Source organism: Carya illinoinensis, chromosome 15 (assembly GCF_018687715.1).
Source record: "Carya illinoinensis cultivar Pawnee chromosome 15, C.illinoinensisPawnee_v1, whole genome shotgun sequence".
In the NCBI taxonomy this organism is placed as follows: domain Eukaryota; kingdom Viridiplantae; phylum Streptophyta; class Magnoliopsida; order Fagales; family Juglandaceae; genus Carya; species Carya illinoinensis.
In genome coordinates, this window is record NC_056766.1 from 34,110,769 (window position 1) to 34,127,475 (window position 16,707).

Sequence of the window (16,707 nt, forward strand, 5' to 3'; positions counted from 1 at the left end):
TGATTGTATTCTGAAACCTTGACATATTGATAACTAAGAATAAACATGCCATAAAACTAATGGAAGAAATTAAGTGATGAAAAATCATACTGTAAAACCAATGTAACAGGAGCTTTCTAACTTAAAACAAAATTAACAATTATCTTTACTACAATACTCAATCAATTTTTAGGAAACTTTGACTTAGAATATACATACTAATTCTTTCACTGCAATAAACTGTTCCTGAGTCAGTTGACAGTGCCACCCCTGAGAGCATAAATCCAGTGCAAAGTCAGCTTAATGCCACAAAATAGAAGCAGGAGATGTAACAGAAATAAAAAAACAATAATAATAAGTGTAAATGCCTGCTAGAGCTACATACTGAGTGTATATGCTCTCTTATACATTCAATAAACCCACTACCACCAATTCCCTCTGCATCGGATTCAATCAGAGCTGCAAAAGGCCAAAAAATACTTATTGTTGTGGGAGCTTTTTAACCATTAGAGTAGGTTTAATTAGTGAGTGACAGTCGTAAAGAGTTTATCTAAAATGTTAATGAAAATTTTCAACTCAAATGGAGCATACCCAGAATTGTGCCATATTCAAAAGATGAAAGGGGATCATCAGTTGCCCCCAATTTCAGAAGACGCAGCCACAAACCCTATTTAAGAACAAAACCACAATACTTGAAATAGAAATTCAAAGGACATTGACAAAAGGCTACTAAACAGTTTCAAAATCAGAACAGCATCAAAATCAACCAAACTACATTTTCTCAACTTAACTATAAGAAGGAACCACCAAGCATTTCTCTTAAATTCTACAAGCATTAGCATTGTAATTCGTAATTTCTTTTTTTTTTTTTTTTTTTTTTTTTTACTGATGCACCATAGGTTTCAATTAGATCACATACTGTAACGCCCCAATGGAAGGCCCAAGCCACATGGGCTATACTCCTAAAGGATTAGTCAATGATACAATTGGAATCCCATTGAAACATTATAAAATGCAAGAACTTCTCATTCCCAAGCAATGCGGGGTCTCATTCACCACCTATACTTATTCTTAACACATGGGGTATCACAATCTCCCCCCCCTTTAAATTCCCAACGTCCTCGTCAGGCCTATCCTTCGTAGGTGACACGGTTCAAGTCTATTAAGATAGGCTCTGATACCATTTGTGACGCCACAATGGAAGGCACAAACCACATGACCTATACTTCAAAAAGACTAGTCAATGATACAATTGGAGACTCATTGGAATCTTATAAAAAGCAAGAACTTCTCGTTCTCAAGTAATATGGAATCTCATTCGTCACCTACCCTTATCCTTATCATATAAGGTATCACACACACACAAGCTCATGAAGGGCGCACACATGCTTAAGACCATCTCAATGGTATCACAAGAAGTTAATCTCCTATGCACCTCACAACTTATCCATTATATGTTGGTTGAGAGTCTACCCCACGTTTCCTCCATATCAGCTGTTAAACTCTAAATACAAGATTCAGCACTTCTTACCAATTACCCATCCAGCGAACAAGGGTCAAGGTCAGCGACAGCCAGTCATAGCCATAAGTATTTTCAGCAGTTTTTGGAAATACTTGGACCCATTTATTTTCCATCGTTGAAGTATATGTTTCAATCAAATCCAAGATCGAGCTGTTGCAGTGCTGACAATTTTATGCCCACTTATAAAGATTCAAAAAGCTCATAAAATTGTATGTATTTATTATACATGTAATCAACAGTTTAAATATAATATCTCATGTACAGTTATAAGACCAAGCAATGTGACTTATAAAAACATAAAAATAAGACCAAGCAATGTGATTAGAAGAGAGAACAGTAACCCTAAAAATCCAGCATAAAACATTTCAAACCTTAAATGCCAAATTCAGAAACTTTAGTCACAATTTACTTGTATCCATCTCCAGTACCTACTTGTTATTAGGTGTTTTATTCGTATAGATCCTGTGTACTTGGCCTAAGCTGTCTTTACATTAATAAAATTTTAATTTTACCTATAAAAAATGTCAAATTCAGAAACTGGGTAACCAGATAAGTTAGATATTAAAAGCATTTGATCCAATGTGGTTCAAAATACATGAAATACCAACATGAACCAATAACTGCTGCATGTTTATCAACCAATATCCAAAGTAAATTTAAAGAACTATTCGAACATGAAAGTAACTTGTTGCAAGCAATTCATTGATGGAAAAAGTCCAATACAAAAGCAAGGAAAATAAATAAAATGAAAAAGGTTTCACCTGCAGCTTAACTTTTATGTCCAAAACCATGCGCTCCCTTTCTGCCTGTAAAATACAAATGAAATAGTCGATTCAGTTCAGAAAAATTGTTAAGTTCAACCGCAAACTAATTAGGGCATCCCGGGGATGGTCTAAAGAACTTACAGCCCTCTCCATTGGACTGAGACTTTCTGCTTTTGAATCCTTACCCGCCAGCATGGAAGGAGAACTGATGAAGATCAAGACAAATTAAGGGTAGCACTAGGAGACATGAGATCAAACAGTTAGAACATTTTAAACTTGCCCTTTACAAATACAAACCTTGGAATATGCTTTCCAGAGTATTCAAAAGCTCCACTTGCTGCTGCAAGCATCTGTCTCCTCTTCTCTTCTTGTTCTTCTGTTCTAACATTTGAAGGAAACCGGTCATAAGTATATTTGGCACCTGATCCTGAAAAGCCAAAAAGAAAATTGGAAAATGAATATTACCATCTCCAAATTAGAAACACCCTTGTCTCTTTATAAAACGATTCATTCATACAATTGGTAATCTAAATAAAAAGGGGACAACAAATATACCTGATAGTCCCACATCAGGATCAGATATTGTTATAATCTCAGGCTCTACCAAAGATGAAGGAAGAATAGAAATAGGATTTTGACCCCTTCCAATTGCGTCTTGTAACTTGTCAAGGAGATTATTTTGATTTTCACCAGAACCCAAACCTCTCTCCAGATAATCCAAGAAACCATGAGAGTCTAGAAATTGTGTTATCTGAGAAAACAAAGACAATTACAGTTCAAGTACACTAAATTTTCAATGGATACATTTGGAGGAAGATAGGTACTTTATTCATGTAAACAAGATGAATTAAAAAGAGTGTTCCCCTCATAATACATAAACTCTAAAGAAATGATGGTGATGAGAACAACAACAACAACAGTAGTAGCAACAGCAGCAGCAGACAGCTGCTGTAGTAGTGGTGGTAGTATTTCTTAAAATCATCCATAATATACAAAAATGGCAAAAGATGAGTGGAATTGCATCACATCACCATAGGTTCAGGCAGTTGGTTGGTTGACCGGGAGCGCTTCTTTAGAAATGCTTGAGTGTTGAATACATGATTTGCAGTGTTTTCCTGACAAAGAAGATTTTAGCAAACACTAAAAAAAAGAACAGAAATGAATGAATGCAAGTTTACAAAATAAATCCATTGCAAAATGCAAGGTTTCATACAATGAAATTGCGGTAGCCACTTAGAAGTGAAGCGAAGAACTTTAGGAATATTAACCTGCACATGAACATTCATGGAATGTAAAACCAGAATTTTTAATGTTTGATTTGAACAAATGTACGGTTCTTTACATGATAAAACAACTCGCATTCACATGTCAAGGCATCACCATTCATACAAGTCATATGGTTTCTTATGCAATATATGTGCATACGAGTAAAAACTTCACATTCTCCTAAACTGCTCATTCAGTCAGGTTTTAAGAATAAACCATCAAGCTAAGATTTAGCAGGCATAGAACAGAAACAGGAATCAAGTAAATTACTGAGGTGGTTGTTATAAATTGCACTTTTATCTGCTGAATAAAAGGCATGAAAAACTTTAAACCACCATTACAAGAAAATAACTCATTTATCAAAGAGCAGAACTGTTTTCTTATTGCAGAGAGCTTCTCCTTCCATGATAAAAGCGTAAAACATATCATAAATTTGCAACAATATGAATGCAAAAGTATCACCAAAGGTCCATCAACAGTACATTAGTTAACATGAAGTAAAACTGAAAAAATTGGCTCTTGGAAGGCAAGAGTACATCATAAACATTTCACGTGGCATCCAAGCATCACCTAAGTTGAAGGTCATGATCCTCTCCCCAAGGTTTGTTGCCACGTATAGATAATTGCTCAGAAGTATTACAAGGGCCACCCTTCATCTGATCTATCCCCATAACATTGGGGCACAATAACTTCGTGATCTCATCACGTAAAGAGCTTAATTCTGGCTCTGGAATAGTGGGAATCTCTTCTGATGTGGTGATACGATTATACTCCAGGTCTACCACAACTACCTATAAATGGGGAAAATATAACCAATTAAAACAAGTTAAATTCAAGATAGTAAATTGGAAATATAAGCATGTATTTTACACGTGCTATGATATTTCATCACCAATATAACAAAAATAAAAGCATTTAAAAATTCAAAAAAAAAAAAACAGAAGAAAAAGAACAAAAACATAGGAATGTAATAATTAACCTCAAAGATTGATGATGTCTCTTTTCAAAGTAGAGAAGCAACAACAGTATATGCATCAATCAACATTTTATGTTGTCTACTACTGTTGCACTAATAATCAGGAAAACCATTCTAGTCAGTACTAGAAACCAGCAGTTACAAAAGCTTAAGCAATAGGAAGTAAGCCAATGATGTTCACCCTCAGTCTTGCAATATTAGTCACTCCTCCCATTTTTTGATGTAGCAAAATAGATGCCAAGTTCTAAAACTCAGAATTAAAAAGAACTTTAGCCCGGCATGGTTTCACAAACCTTTCAAACCATCTCATCTCATCTCAACATCCAAACACCATTCAAACACAAACATTTTTCAATTTCAAATTTTCAACTTTTCAACTTATTCATTTAATCATTACCTAATCATTACAACTTTCCCAAACTTCCAAACAAAACACAAAAAACAATTCAACTTTTTCAAATCCCAAAACAAAAATAACTTAAAAAAATTATATTCTAATAATATTTTAACTTTATAATATTTTTATTTAACTTTTTTTCTCTCTTTTCCCAAAACCCAATAAAACATCTTAACTCAAACTATTTCACTACCATTCACAAATTTATTATCTCATCTCAACATCCAAATGAAACTTAGTTTTGGAAAATTGTCACTATTAGAAAGCTTTGAATCCTGATATGGACCAACAAAAAGGGATATAAGGTGTACAGTAACAACACACTATGCAACTAACACGGTTTCCTAACAGGTAGGACCAAACTATAAGTGGACCCAAAAAGGAACAGCAATAGAGACAAACACGATACAGAGATTGAATTGGTGGAGGATCCTAAAACATGAAAGATGAGATAAAAACCAGACAATTTTATTTATCTAAGTATTGAGAAAATGGACAGTGTAACTAGTGCAAAGAGGACAAAAAAGTAAATTAAACCATGAGTTTTGTATAAAAAGACTTACACCATCCATTGTGAGAGCAGACGTATCAACACCTGAATGGAGACCCATCATATATGGTGTAGGAGCATCAATGTAATCAACTCCACTGAAAAATAGTAGTGGAATGTAGACGTGCTTCAGCACAACAAACATACCAAGATTAGATGAGAATTACTAACTATAATCACAAAAGGCATCACTATAGTATTTGATGATCTACTATCAAATGAATAACATGTTAACTGCCAGTTCCCACCACAATATAACATATAACACAAAATGCTGGCAGGATGGAAACCTACAACACAATCGCAAGGGAAACATTGTTTTCTAGTCCATCAAAAGAGCAGTGGACCTGAAAATATCAAACCTTACCTGCCACCGAAATGGATAAATTAAATGGCATATGGCCTCCGATACAAGAGTTAAAAGCGAATACCTGAAAAATACAAAACAGAGAATAACTTATACGTTGGACCTGCATATCTAGGATGATCACAATCTATAGATATTAGAATTGGTCGAGCCATATGCAAATTGTTATACAACAGACCAAAAATATCCACAATCATAAGGTGATGATGATGGCATACTTTTTTTTTTTTTTTGTAAAGAATTATAATCAGAAAAGGCCTTGGGATTCTCAAGTGGTTGTCAGATGTGGTGCATGCTACGTTTCAAGCGAAGGGTTAAAAGAATTCATGAAAACTTTCAGAATGGGAAACACAGTTACATTGACAAATGATGCTTCAATAGCCACGGCAGGGGTTTTTAGTCATTGTGGAATGTGGTGATGGGGATTAAAGAGGCTTCATCATCATGCTGGAGAGATGAGGTCAGGGTTTGACGATGGAGCCAGAGTTCTTCTGAGTGGAGATCCCTCCTCGTGTTGAGGGAAAAACAACTGTTAACAGCATAAGACATATCCAAAGGCACTGCTTTCAGCGAGAAGGGGCTTGGCAGAAGGTGGAGGTGTTACCATTAGCAGGCCTGACAAACCAGCCGATTGCAGAATAATGGAGAGTGGTCTAGAAAAGGCTGAAATTCATTTTGGACATGCACATTGCACTGACATGTAGGCAGTAGCGCAGGACCTCCAAGGTATCGCAAGTGTACACTTGTGGATGTTAGCAGATTAAGGGACACATTGCTCTTTTTAAACATTCACGCGGATCAGTGCGTTGAAAGGGTGGACTAGGGTCGGTACGAGTGGATGGCCTCGGGAACTAATCTTTTAAGCCGCACCCTATAGGCTTAGGTTCCCTCCTTCAACCTTGGGGTGCCTAAGCAGCCCATGAGCTACCCACAACAAATGTGCCTCTGGCTGAAAGTAAAAGGAAGTCAACAGAGATTAGCATGAAGTTGGGCCAGGGAAGTTTTCTCCAAGAGAGCAGCACCAGGAGAGATATAAGCAAAGCACTGAATTCAATGGCCCATTCCAAGACAATATCTCAACCCTCAATCATTTGTCCCTCTCATGGAATTGCGTTTTTTTCTGTGTTTCCTATTGTATACATCACATGTATTTGGATTGTGTCCTTGCGCTTGTAATAAAATTACATTGCTTATCAAAAAGGAAACAATATCAAGTCTTAAGTAGTAGGATTACTTGTTTGATCGAAGCAAAATCCTCCTTTCAAGCAACACAGCAGTGAAAAGTTCAATTAATTTGTCAACATCCAAGCACTGTACAAGGGGTTGAAATGATATCTGCATCCATGAAATAGAGAATGGGTTAATAAATGATAAAGTTATTCTTCAACAACCACTGAATAACACAGTTGGCAAAGGGAAGCCACGCACAACTGAAAAGACAAAGGGAACTTGAGTGTCATACATCAGCATGTGGGAGACCATCCTTGGGCGGAGCTTCCACAGAAAGCAGGCAATTCTCTATAGCAAATAAAACTCGATCCCTTCCAGGTGTAGGCAAAGGTACATTGGACACCATATGTGCTATAACATCCCATAATGGCTTGCTGAAATTGTTGCAGAACTGAAAATATCAAATATAATAAAAAAGAATACAGACTTTCATATTTTCGATGGATTGTGGATTGAACATTCAGGTCCCACTTAAATGCTGGCCCAACACAATCTAGCACTAAATGACACGTACCTACTTCCATTTGCGGAAAAGCAAAGTGCAAATAGTTCCTCAAGTGCACTTCGAAGGGCATGAAAACTTGGCAAACGTGAAATGAGGCATATACATTTTTCAGCAAAAGAATTTGCCGGTATACGGTAAGCTTCGGCAATATCCTCACTGACTGGATCCCGAAAAGCAATGCAACTAACATATATTTTTGATCCATCACCCTCTGCACAAGTTTTACATTTAGACAAAACAAGAATAGCTTTTAGAAATTATCAGACATTAAAATATCAGATCATGCAAAAAGAATTCAAAGAAAACGGTAGCAGGTTATAAAGAACCATGACAAAGGAAACTCTAAGCATTGACTGATAATTGAAAAAGTTAATAAATGATGCTAGTGATAGAGCGTAGTTACTTCTTCAGTTCCTTAAAAGGCATAAAAGTTTCATCTTTTAAAATCAACATCTGAGCATTTCATGCTCCCAGCTTGAAAATATGCTTAAAATTAGGATTAAAAGTACAGTACGCAAATCAGAATATATCAAACCACTTTCTCAAGAAAAATTAATATTCTACCTAAAAGAACATTAGGTGATGGAAGAAGTTGTCCTCCCCTTGCAACATGATGGAAGGAGCTCTCCTCCGTTTGTAAAGATAGATAACAGAGAATTGTCAATTCCTTTCAAAGTTCCCAATATAATATGCAATACATCCCACATAAAATGGTCCTTGTAAAGTTCAATGGCAAAGCTCGCCTCCCTTTGTAAAGATAATTTGGTGAGATTGTCTATTCCTTTCAAAGTTTCCAGTGTAAGATGCAATTATTGCATCCCACATAGTTTACAAAGTTCAATGGCAAAAGCAACCAAGGAATAAAACACCAATGCCTGCTGGTCGAGTAGTGGAACAGGGAAAATTGAGTTCCCAAAGATAAAGTTACACTTCAAAAAAACTCAAGCATAACCTGTTGCACAAGTAAGAAGAGTAGAGCTGGAGCCTGATATCTACCAGTGGGCTCCAGCCAAAGTTTTGAATTCTGTTCCAATGACCATTCCGGTTGAGGTACTGAAACGAAATATTTCGATACTGGTACGTTTCGGAGTATCGTTTCGAGATAGTTGTTATATGGATGAATTATATATATATATTTTTTTTATAAGTAATATGATATTTCATTGATAAAAGGATAGGCATAGCCCAAGTACACTAGAGGTATACAAAAGCATACACCTTTTTAGGAACTAGTAACCGTTACAAGGAAATCATGAAAACTAAGCCTATTTAAATCCAACGCAATAGCCAAATATATTATATATATGAAAAGGTTAATTAAAGTATCTAATATACCATTGAGTTTGGAGTCATTACTCCATTTGACGCCATTGAGAATTAATCGAAGATTCAAAATACATATCTTAAAAAAAAACAAAAAAAATGAAGCAGATTTGATGTAGTAGAAAACAATATAAAAACTTATTTGGAAGGCTGGGCTACTGAAAGCATTGGGGAGAGATTGAGGTACTGTTTGACCATTGGAATTTTTCATCTCAAACACAAAATTCTCATCTCATCATTACAACTTTCTCAAATCCCCATACAAAATATAATAAACAATTCAACTTTTTCTTAACTTTTTCAAATCCCAAAATAATAATAATATTAAAATATAATATTTTAACATTTGATCTTAAAACTCAAAATTCTCATCTGAGAATTTTCAGTGGCCAAGCAGAACCCGAGAGACTAGAGCAGAGAAAATCTGAAAAAGGGATGTGAGATGTCGGCGTGTCACAAGGAGGAGAAAAGGAGACATTGGTTTTACCAAATTTCCATATTAATTAATTCCAGACCGAAGTATGGATTCCAGCCGAAACACCGGAATTTGGCCAAAATGGACCGGAACAACCGGAATTGGACACAAAAAGGAACATCCCATTAAATCGTGCCGGTTACTATTCCAGCACAGAAAATTCCAGCCATTCCAGCCCAAACGGAACGAAATTAAAAACTTTGGTTCCAACAGCTAGAATTGCTGGAGCAGTATATCAGTTATAGCTGAAAGGAAAATAAGTTCAAGAAGGTTAAACTGCACTCACAAACATCAAGAAAAAAGATCAAAGAGAGTTGAAAACAAAATGCACTTTAAATTCAATGGCAGAATTGATTTTAGGAAAAATAACAAATTTGCACTCATTCTTGTGGAAGGCCATGACTCCTTTGAGCCTCAATTCAAGGATACATGGGTCAAAAGAAGCTTTGGATTGAGCCATTCTGACTTTGAATAATATGTATTATGTGCGGAGTGCAAATGCACAGCAAAGGAAGACAGGGAATTAAGGAACTTTGGCAATGAAGTGCACTACAGTTGAGAGAAGATTATGGACAAAAGCAAGTCCCTTTGAGAGTTGATGGGACATATACGCCAAGAAATCCACTCCAAAGCAACAATTTCATTTCCACATGCCTGCATAGGCTAAGAATTGACCAGAACAAAAAATTGTATGCATGAAAATCTCATAGAAATGACAAAAAGGGGGCAATTAGGAACTTATTGGGTTCATACACCTCCCATACACCAAGAGGACTAGGCCAAAAATGCCTACCCAAAAGAGCCTTAAAGATCATTTGCAAGTTTCAAATGGGGCAATTACAAGAGTGAAAGCTAAGAAAAAAAAGGAAGCAATGCAATGATTTGTGCAATCCACCTGGAAAGAGTCTAGCAAGAGCCCAACATTCAAGATGGGCTTGAAAGAAGGAGATCCAATTCTCATCCACGTGATACAAGCAATAGAAGAGTGCAATATAAATTATGGCCTATTATTATGTTTATGTGATTGAAGGTCTTGGACTTGTTTATTTCATTAAAAAGACTTATTTTATTAGTTTAAAAAAATTAGATTTATTATGAGAAGGACTTAAGGGCATGTTGGGAAAGTAATTATTTTGTTAAACTAGAGTTTCAAGAGGGTTACTGTAGCCGCAGCAATATTCACTCAGGGGCATTTTTGGAAGATGAGGATTTTATCTTACCTATGGTTTTGTAAGGTTTTAGTTTAAATACTCTTTATTGCCTCATTTTGAAAGATATATGAAAGGTTATGAAAATTGATGAATTTTATTCATTGTGAGTTGAGTTTATCTCCTCTTGTTCTTGATTGAACGTTTGAACTTATCAAAGGTAAATCACAACCTTTGTGGCGTTCCTCCTTTGTAATCTGGGTTCTTGAGACAAGTTGTTCAACAGGTCTAGATTTTAATATAATTTAGGTTCTCAAAACAAGTTTCTCAATAGGTCTAGATTTTTTCATCCATTGACTTAATTTTAGTTTTCTTGGGTGAGTTTTTAAATTGATAAGGGGTTCAAGGGATTCCACTTCCGCGGGTTCACATCAAATGGAGTTGTACATGCATTATAACGCTCCAATGGAAAGCCCAAACCAAATGGTCTATACTCCAACAGGACTAGTTAGTGATACAATTGGAGTTTCATTAGAACATTATAAATAGCAATAACTCATTCCCAAGTAATATGGGATCTCATATACCACCTACCTTATCATCTTATCATATGAAGTACCACAATCTCCCTCTCATAAATTTCCAACGTCCTCGTCGAGCCCATCCGTCGTAGGTAACATGGCTCATGTCCCATATTTCTAGTTGGGATAGGCTCTAACACCATTTGTAATGCCTCGATGAAAAGTCCAAACCACATAGCCTATATTCCAAAAGGTAGTCAATAATATAATTTGAGTCTCATTGGAACATTATAAAAAGTAAAAGTGTCTCATTCCCAAGCAATGTGGGATCTCATATACCGCCTACCTTATCCTCTAATCATATAGGGTATCACAATCTCTCCCCTTAAATTCTCAACGTCCTCATCAAACCCATCCATCGTAGCTGGCACAACTCAAGTTTCAAATTTCTAGTCGAAATAGACTTTGATGCCATTTGTAATATCCTAATGTAAAACCCAAACCACATGGCCTATACTCCAAAAAGACGAGTCAATAATACAATTTGAGCCACAATTGATATATTATAAAGAGCAAAAACTTCTTATTCCCAAACAACATGGGATCTCATACACTACCTACCTTATTCTCATATCATGTGAGATATCACATGCACAGTGATAGGACAGTGGGCAACCGCAGATGTCAAGGTAAACAGACCACACAATTTTAGTTATAAAAGAAGCAAAGAGATCAACACAAATAAATAAGAGTAATTTTACGTAGAAGTCTCATGCAAGATCTTTGAAAAAAAATGGTATCAAGAAAAAGAGGAGCTTTTCCTGAAGTGGCCCACTTTTTCAAAGGAGTTAGAACAAAATGTTCACGCCTAAGGTTAGTACAAAATCATGTATTGGGATAGGATCACATTGTACCAGTTTCTTAGCTACCTTAACATCCGTCTGAGGTTTTACAAGTCCAATAACAACAGGTAAACGAAAATGCATGCCAAGTACATATTTTTTGGGATCTGTAAAATAAAACACAACAAAAAATCCACAAGTTCAATGCATAAATAAATGAATAAGACTTGTGATCATTTTATGCGTACCGGTTAAAACAATCGGGTAGCTCCTCGGAGAAGTTAAAGGATCATTAGCATCAAAACCAGATGAATAAAACTCGACCCCAGCCGGTAGAACACACTGCAATAGCACCCCCCAACATCACTCTCAAAATTCCACAAAAAAGAAAAAAAAAAAAACAATTCCTCTAGAACGATCAGGCACCGGAATAGCAGCACTTGTCATGCAAATTAACTTAAAATCAAAAGTAGCTTCAGAATAAGTGAAAATGCATTCTGTTAGTGTTGTTGTTCTGTCGGTCGTGGTACTTACGGTGGGGAGCTGAGGCGGCGGAGGAGGGTAGAGGGAGTGGTTGGGTGGAGGGTACTGGTCGAGCAGAGAAGGCAGGTACGTGACGCCGGTTCCATGAAAGCCCTTGTCCCCGTCAAGGGTTCGAATCTCCGGACCAATCCCACAAACCACAAAGTGCTCGAAGATCCGAGCCATTGTTGTTATATTAGTAAAGCTTTTTCGTAAATGCAAGATGGCTGAGATCCAGATTCATATGAAACCGACACTGATAAACTGGTCTGAGATTTGATTGGGAGTCAATTGCATTTTCAATTTTATTTTGGGTGTTGTGGGGATTCGGAGGAAAATGGCCCTGGAAGTTTCAAAATTTCAGGGGGAAATTTGGGCTGCAGCTCCCGAGGAAGAAAATAAAGTGGGCTGAACTATGAAGTTCTCTCTCTATTCTTTCCAGTTTCCACGAAGACCATGGAGACGATTCGTGCCACGATCGGTATGGTTTGAATCTTCCGACAGAATTTTGGTGCGGTTGTATGGCGTCTGTACGTACATTTATGCCGGTACGTAGAAAATAATTATAATAAAAATAAAAGAGATAAAGATATATAGGTTTATATGATGTGATATAATACTTACATTCACAAATCATTTAGAAAGGGAAAGAAATTTACTATAATATAATTATTTTACAATCTCTTATAATTTTACATCCTCGATATACAATAAAGATCAAATATCTATTTTCTGGTAGAGATCTTCTTTCTAGAGCTTTTGTTGTGAGGTTAAAGAAGTTGAAGTCTCAGTTTGGTTCCTTAATCCATCTCAAATCATCTCATCTAATAATTACAATGTTCTCAAATTTTAACATAAAATATAATAAATAATTCAATTTTTTCAAATCTCAAAATAATAATAATAATAATAAATAATATTCTAACAATATTTTATTAAACTTTTAACTTTTACCTCAACTCAACTTAATATCCAAATACAGCAATCTAGAAGTCCCTTTCAAGTCGTCTAGTCCTTCCCCCTTTATCATCTGCTCATCTTTCCTTTATATCACCTCTCATATCATTTATGTCACATCTCTTCTTTTTCTTCCTGATATATTATCATTCTTCAACCTTTTGTTCCCTCCTTTCATCCTCTCTCATCTTCTTCCTAACCAAATGCCCAACCTTGAGCAGGGTTGGAAAGCCATTTTGGGTTTGTGATATTTTATCTCCTCATTTACCCACAATTTTTAAGGGAAATTTGCTCTAAAAGAAGGCTTTGAGAATCTTCAAGATAAAATATGCAACCATGATAGTTCTCTGAAACCCATAGAGAAATAAATTCCTAGAGCAGATCCCTAGTTTTCAGTTCTGCTTGCATTAAGTGATGAAGGTTTTCAAGCATGAGGCTAGGCGGGAGATGGGCTCGACCCGAAGTTAGGCTTTGCAAGAGATGTGCTCGACCATATTAGGTCCGAGCGTGGAGTTCAACTTTGGTGAGAGGTGTGCCCGACCTCGTAAAGTGCTAGCACAAAGCTCGACTTGGTGAGATAAGCGGGAGGTGTACTCTACTGCATTAGATGTGAGCTCGTCTTTTATGTATGCAAGAGAGGTCGGGCAATCAAGTGGCTTGCTAGCCTATTGGGCACCTGGGAAGTTGGGCAATCCTTGACCTTTCCCATCTTTGCAGCGCGATAGATGGGGTCTGGAAGTTGAGAGACTTGCCCGCCTATTGGGCACGTGGGAGGCTGGGTGGTCCCTAACCTTTCCTACCTATTGACTAGTCATGAGGGAGGTTGAGCAATCGAGAAGCTGGACTTGCTTGTTGACAACAAGAAGGTAAAGTAGTTAGGCAGCTGAAAGACTAGACCCGTGCTTCACCGTAAGAGAGGTTGGGCAATCGAAAGGCTGAACCTGCCTGTTGACACTCAGTGGCTAGACCTGTGCTTCCTTGTGAGGGAGGTCAAGCAATCGAGAGGCTAAACCCGCATGTTGACACTTAGCGGGAAGGTAAAGTAGCCAAGCGGCTGAAAGATTGGACCGGTGCTTCCCCATGAGGGAGATTGGGCATTCGAGAGGCTAGACGTGCCTATTGACAGTCAACAAGAAGGTAAAGCAATTGGGTAGCTGAAAGATTAAACCTACGCTTTCCTGTGAGGGAGGTCGGGCAGTTGAGAGGCTGGACCTGCCTGTTGACATTCAGCGGGAAGGTAAAGTTAGGGGTAACAATATGTGACACAACTTATTAACCAAACAAGAACACGATACGAAATTAGTTACTTTGGGTTTAATGTTAATAGGTTTTGGCTAAAACGAGTTGACTCTTTAAGACACGATTGCTTAAAGGGTTGATAACCGGGATTAACCCATTTAGAGAATCAAAATTACACTTATACCCTTATACCTAAAAATTAGAAAAAACCCTAACCCACACACTCACTCTTCAGATCACGCCACCCCCTTCATTCTCAATTTCTTGTGCAATAGTAGCAGTCGTGCTCTTCCCCTCCCACCTCCCTCGCAACCTTACCCCACTGCCTTCGATCTCCCTCTCTCTTATCTCTCTATCTCAGACTCTCACCTTTGCTCGTCCCCATCTCTCAGGATATGCCGACCATAGAAAGTTTCATTTATCAATTAGTCTGCTCCTTAATTTTTCTTTATCGGATTTTCATTATTTGTTTGGTTTTCGAGAAAGTAATAGTGATGATTGCCCGTATCACCTCATTTTTGTTGCATTACAATAAATTGCAAATATTCGGTCCAGAATATATGCTCTTTATCTCCTGCTCTGTATAAAAGTTAACTTGGTTTCTGTTGTAGCAATAAAGAAACTCACGGTTTCTGTTATAGCTATAGGAAAATGATGATATACATGGTAACGACAATTTAGATGACAATGGACTAAAATTTAGTTAAAACGTTGTCATTTTTTTTTCGATCGGGAGATTACAAAAAGAAGAGAAATTTCGGCATGTGGTTCTAGGTAGGTAGGTCAAACGTGTATTTTTTTATTGTCATTCTTCTGATGTATAAGACGACACAATACTTCGTTTTTTAGAGTTCAATACTTTGTTTATGTGTGCCTTTTTTTTTTTTTTTTAAGCTACTTTGTTGATGTGTTTTTTAGGTAGCTAGTACAATATTTTCTTTATTGTTATTTTTTTGGTGTATAGGATGACACAAATACTTTTTTTTCTGGAATTCAATACTCTATTATTTTCCCAGAGTTCAATACTTTGTTTGGCATTCAAGGGCCTGTTATTTAATGGTCTCCTCATTTGTTGCATAGAAATTTTGAGTTTTAGATCTTTAATTGATTTTTCTCTTTTAAGTTGAGGTTGAAAGCTAAAATAATCCCAAGGTATGCAAAACATTTGAGTTTCCATTCCCTTGTTAATTTAGATAATTGATTTTAATGTTTTCAATACTATAATTATATTGATGGCTTAATAGAAACACAAGAAATGAAATTGGATGAGCTAATTGAAGATGTTATAGAGCTGGATAACAACAAGAGCAAGGAGGGCGCTTTACTTCCTCCTTTGAGTTCTAAAATTGTTTTGATTTTTGTGTTTATTGTTATTGGGATTGTAACATTAATATTATTACAATATGTTTATATTTTTATTATTTATATTATAATTTTGGACTTATATAGTTAGCTTTATATTTTTGAAAGATATTGTAATTTTAACATTTATATGAAATTATGTTAATCAGGTCAAATGGCTTAATTTCATATTAGATCAACCTTTATATAAAAAGGGTCGGGTCGGGTTAAACTTGTTATATTGTGTTGGGATTTGAAAATATGACTCGTTAAGCTTAACAGATTATGTTCAGGTTGACCATATAGTATAATGTGTATGCCTTAATACTATACGAATAAGACCCATTACACACTATTTACCACCCCTAGGTAAAGTAGTCGGGTAGTTGAAAGACTTGACCCTCGCTTTACTGTGAGGGAGGTCGGGCAATCGAGAGGTTAAACCCACCTGTTGACCCTCAACGGAAATGTAAAGTAGATGGCAGCTGAAAGATTGGACCCAATTGTTAAATAAGTGTTCCACACCCCCACACCCTTGCTTACTCTGTGTCCTGCAACTAAGGGTGTAACTGGTCTAGCTCAGTCTAATTTTGAATATATTTTAAAACCGAACTGGTATATATCAATTTTGAGACTGAAGAACAGATACTGTACTAGTTGCGCCTCTAAATCAATACTTCCGGTTTATTATATAGTATTTATAATATAATATATCATTATAGTATATAATACAATTATAATATAGTGTAATATACTATAATATATTATCACTATATTATTATA

The 16,707-nt window shown here is 36.3% G+C and overlaps 1 protein-coding gene across 4 annotated transcripts in view; it reads right to left on the bottom strand.

Moving 5' to 3' along the window:
* Positions 1-12,930, bottom strand: part of LOC122296029 (DENN domain and WD repeat-containing protein SCD1-like) — a 43,294-nt gene extending 30,364 nt beyond the window's left edge. For 2 of the 4 annotated variants that reach the window (XR_006238365.1, XM_043105411.1), the window contains exons 1-17: positions 12,400-12,930; positions 12,114-12,207; positions 7,566-7,767; positions 7,284-7,425; positions 7,056-7,156; positions 5,822-5,885; positions 5,468-5,581; positions 4,102-4,322; positions 3,479-3,533; positions 3,297-3,380; positions 2,821-3,016; positions 2,563-2,692; positions 2,407-2,470; positions 2,263-2,307; positions 571-646; positions 365-438; positions 199-249 (exon numbers count right to left, since the gene is read on the bottom strand). Coding sequence is in view for 3 of the 4 variants with exons in the window: in XM_043105411.1 (XP_042961345.1) it covers positions 199-249; positions 365-438; positions 571-646; positions 2,263-2,307; positions 2,407-2,470; positions 2,563-2,692; positions 2,821-3,016; positions 3,297-3,380; positions 3,479-3,533; positions 4,102-4,322; positions 5,468-5,581; positions 5,822-5,885; positions 7,056-7,156; positions 7,284-7,425; positions 7,566-7,767; positions 12,114-12,207; positions 12,400-12,573 (1,887 nt within the window). In the remaining variant the exon portion in view is untranslated. Of the gene's footprint in view, positions 1-198; positions 250-364; positions 439-570; positions 647-2,262; positions 2,308-2,406; positions 2,471-2,562; positions 2,693-2,820; positions 3,017-3,296; positions 3,381-3,478; positions 3,534-4,101; positions 4,323-5,467; positions 5,582-5,821; positions 5,886-7,055; positions 7,157-7,283; positions 7,443-7,565; positions 7,768-8,120; positions 8,268-12,113; positions 12,208-12,399 lie in introns of those variants that run through there. The other 2 variants (XM_043105413.1, XM_043105412.1) reach the window with 2 other exon arrangements.
* Between the last annotated feature and the right edge of the window lie 3,777 nt (positions 12,931-16,707).